General features: G+C 44.0%; 1 protein-coding gene across 1 annotated transcript; it reads right to left on the bottom strand.

Moving 5' to 3' along the window:
• Nucleotides 1–2,217: 2,217 nt before the first annotated feature.
• LOC132296086 (uncharacterized) lies at nucleotides 2,218–3,609 on the bottom strand. Its single transcript, XM_059794325.1, has one exon. The coding sequence runs from the start codon at nucleotides 3,607–3,609 to the stop codon at nucleotides 2,218–2,220; it is 1,392 nt and encodes a 463-aa protein (XP_059650308.1).
• Between the last annotated feature and the right edge of the window lie 662 nt (nucleotides 3,610–4,271).

The raw sequence follows: 4,271 nt of genomic DNA on the forward strand, positions 1-4,271 counted from the left end.
ACTCAAAAATTGGGCAGAATGCCCTATGCTTGGTTTGCTCCGCCCGTACCTACTTTGGTAAAATGGTCATAACTTTGTGTTCCAAACTCCGAATGATGAACCGTTTGAAGATTTGGAAAGCTGATTCAGATTTCTAAAAACTTCATGTTTTGGTGGAGATCCAATTCTCAAGGATGGTTGGTCGAAAATGAAGATCAAGGCAGAATTTCATTGCTGCCAGGCAGTTCTGCGCACCTCTGGTAACAAGGCCATAACTCTCTGGTCCGAGCTCTGAATAACAAAAAGTTTGAAGATTTAGAAAGCTAATTCAGAGCTCTAAATATGCCATTTTATAATGGAAGTCCAGATCTCGAGTTTTCAAGGTCAAAATGGCGAGCAAAGTCCAGATTCCACTGCTGCCAGAAATTCAGCATTGTGACCTTTGATGTTCAAAACTCCACAAAGCATCCTTCTTGCTTCTTTTTGGCCAATGAACCTGAAAATATGCAAAAACGTGCATATGAAGGTACTCTACATAATTAAACAAACAATGGACTTAAAAAATGCAATTAAGGGCGCTTGAATATGCAATATTCGGCGTTTATCAGTCTCCGCATCTGTCATTGTCTTACCTGTGTAGAAGACTGAATGTTGATTCTTTCCTTCTTCTCTAATTAACACAGCACTTGTTGCTATGCTAGAAATTGCTACGTACATAATAAGAACTTATCTGGGTTTTGGAGCGGATATAATTGGAGGTTCGGCCATATAACGTTTCAACTGATTGAGGGCCACCTGCTGTTGAGGTCCCCATATATCCTTATTCTTAGATCTTATGGCATCGAAGAATGGTTTGCACTTATCTGATAATCGGGATATAAACCAGCTGAGAGCTGCGATCCGAACGGTAAGAACTTGCACCTCCCTACGATTTTTTGGTTCCTGATTCTACATGAGGGCCTTAGCCTGAGCTGGGCTTACCTCTATCCCTCTTTTATTCACTATATGGCCGAGGAATTGACCAGATGATACTGCAAAGGAGCACTTGGAAGGATTCAACTTCATGTTGTACTTCTTTAGAGTATTGAAAACTTCCTGGAGGTGCTTCGGATGGTCTTCTTTCTTCACACTTTTGACCACCATGTCATCTATGTATGTTTCAACCATCTTCCCTAACAAATTGTCGAAGATCTTGTTAACAAGCCATTGATAAGTGGCCCGGGCATTCTTCAGCCCGAAAGGCATGACCCTGTAACAATAAGTCCCCTTTTCTGTAATGAAAGTAGTTTTCTCTTCATTTTCTGGATTCATAGGAATCTGATTGTATCCTGAGGAAGCATCGAGGAATGTTAGCCTCTCGTAGCCAATAGTAGCATCAACCATCTGATCTATCTTTGGCAGAGGGAAGCTATCTTTAGGGCATGTTTTGTTAAGGTTGGTATAGTCTATACAAACCCTCCACTTTCCATTCTTCTTTTGTACGATCACCACGTTTGACAGCCATTGTAGATATTGCACCTCTCGAATGAAACCTGCTTACAACAACTTGTTCACTTCTTCAGCTATAATGCAATTGTGTTCAGGGGCAAACCTTTGGTGTTTCTGCTTAACCGGTTTAAACTCCGGATCCACCTTCAGGCTATGGCAGGAGACTAAATGATCGATTCCTACCATGTCCGAATGATCCCATGCAAAAGTATCTGCATTGCTCCGAATGACATCAATTAATGCTTCATTTTCTTCGGATGTGGAAGAAGGACCTAAATAAGTGACCTTCTGGGGGTCGCCGAGGATAACTTCTATGGCTTCGAGGATCTCCTCGGTAGGCTTCGCAGCTTCTTCTTCCTCCTCTATCTTAAGATACTTGGGCAGAGGGCTCTGTAATTACTATTTGAGTATATTTCTGGAAGTCACGCCTAGTTTAGGCTGTCTAGACACCTTCTTTGCTCCAGCCTGTGTCAGCATATAGCATTCCTTCGCGGCAACTTGATCGCCCCATAGGTTAATAACCTCTTTTCCATCCGGAGATAAGCACCGCATCACCTGATGAAGGGTGGACGAAACTCCTTTCATCCGGTGTATCAAGCCTCTTCTCATGATGAGATTATAGGAAGGATGGATCTCTGTTAAGACAAAGTTCTCCTTCAGAGTCCTCTTCGCCGCAGTTACGGATAAGTCTATTACCCCAAGGGGATCTACTCTTGTGCCATCGAACCCCATCAATGGGCTGGAGGTAGGTCAAATAGATGATGACGGGATCTCTAGCTGCTCAAAGACCGCCTTTGTGATGATGTTGGCGCTACTCCCTAGGTCTATCAAAACCTTCTTGATCATGCAATTTGCCACTAAAAGACTGATGACCAACGGATCCTCGTGGGGGAGTTGAACTCTGGATAGGTCGTCATCGCCGAATCCAATACTGATGCTACCCGAAGCGATAACATTGACGGAGGATATCTTCCTGAGCTTATGGGCTGCCCTTAATCTCGATCTGTATACCTCCTCGGACTCTTGATCATCTTCAGATCTGCCATGTATTGCATGAATGACCTTTACTTGAGTACCTTCTACCTTGCGAGGATAGACCTCGCGGGGCTTCATATACTCCTTCGTCATGAGGTAATCTGCCAACTCACCTCTGGCTATCATATTTTCCACTTGTCGCCTAAGGGATCTGTAATAATTGGTTGAATGCCCATACTCTCGATGATAAGCGTAATGCTTGCTTTTTTCCCTCTGCTCCAAGGGTTGCTTCATTGGCTGCGGGGCTGTGAACCTCATCTTATTCTCTTGGAAGAGCCGAGCCAAGGTAGTTCGGAGAGGTGTAAACCCTTCCTCTATCCTTTGCCTCTTCTCAGGTGCCTGGGTGATCGGCGATGAAGCGCATTGGCTTTTCTGAATTTTTGAATTTGGAATTCTCTTTTGAGGCTTGTTCTCCACTGTCACGAGGGTGGTGTGCTGCGCTCGGTGGGCTACATTTTCCTCGAGTCGGATGTAAATCTGGGCCCTGGCATTGAGAGTCTGCATGTCGGGAGGAGAATATTTGACCAAGGAAGTATGAAACTTCGTCCACTGAATTATTGCAAGTTTAAATGTTTCTATAGCAGTCACGGGATGACAGTCTGCTATTTCCGAGGCTTCCATGTTGAATCTAGATAAGAAATCCTGCAGCGTTTCCCCTTTCTTTTGCCTTACGGTGAAGAGGCTAGCAATACTCTTCTTTTGCTTCTTATTTTTGTAGTATTGTGATAGGAACATGGTGCAAAGAGTTACGTAATTCAGGATGGACTTATGTGGCCTATTCCTGAAGCACTCTAGTGCTGCTCCTGTCAAACTGGTAGGAAAAACTCTACACATCCGAGGGTCATTACGGTCATCCAAAGCCATCTTTTGGGCGTAATGATCCAGGTGCCAAGAAGGATCTCCCGTACCGTCAAATTGAGTAAAAGAAGACATGGTAAATTTCTTGGGCCTTTCAACCATATACACATCGTCGGTGAAAAGAGTTTTCACCAGGGAGTTTTTGTGCTCTTTGGCCATCTCAGCGTGTGTCTGAATCTTCAGGAGTCTTTTCTCATTAAAGGCATCCTGAACACCTGCACCATCTGGAATTCCATTGGACCACACCATGAGCTTATGGCTAGACTTGACTTGCTCGTCCTGCGTACGACGAGGGATATTGTCTGAAGCGACAGCCTTGGACCTTGCCCTCTACTGTTGCTAAACCTCGTTTGGCTGGGCCTCGTTGGGTCGTGCCCCATTAGGTGAGAGCCCGTTAACTGGAGGAATATTCTGATTAGGGGGTGCTGCTGTATCACCTGGTGGTGGCGGTGGTGCCAACTGAGCCATCGTCGTTTGCAGAGTGTCATTCTGCTGTTGAAGCAAGGCGATCTGAGCCATGTTAGCTTCGTTTGCTTGACGAAGTATGTCAAACTGGTGTAGAAACTCTTCACGCATCTTCTGCATCAACTCTGTTTGTTGATCTATTGAAGATTATCCGTTCGACATTCCAGATGGTAGTTGCAGGATTCACTTAAAACAAAAGTGGGAATATATTTGCACACGATTCCCACAGACGGAGCCAATGTGTAGGTGCAAAATTTCACTTAACCAATAACGATTGAGAAAAATAATACAACATACTCAAAAACAATAAAAATAAATAAAAACAATGTATAGAGAAGCGTAGAATTGCTTGGATGCTTTTATTGGAGGTCTGGGCCTCTATTTATACACAAAAATTAGTAGAATTAAGGTAGGACTCGCGTTGCTTGTCCTCCAATTCTTCCCAT

The sequence above is a fragment of the Cornus florida genome, unplaced genomic scaffold (assembly GCF_030987335.1).
Source record: "Cornus florida cultivar Cherokee Brave unplaced genomic scaffold, ASM3098733v1 CherokeeBrave_3.0.0_Hap2_Chr02, whole genome shotgun sequence".
In the NCBI taxonomy this organism is placed as follows: domain Eukaryota; kingdom Viridiplantae; phylum Streptophyta; class Magnoliopsida; order Cornales; family Cornaceae; genus Cornus; species Cornus florida.

What these genes read in the sequence shown, in the direction of transcription:
- LOC132296086 (XM_059794325.1), bottom strand. Translation starts at nt 3,609, where the DNA reads ATGGTGTGGTCCAATGGAATTCCAGATGGTGCAGGTGTTCAGGATGCC.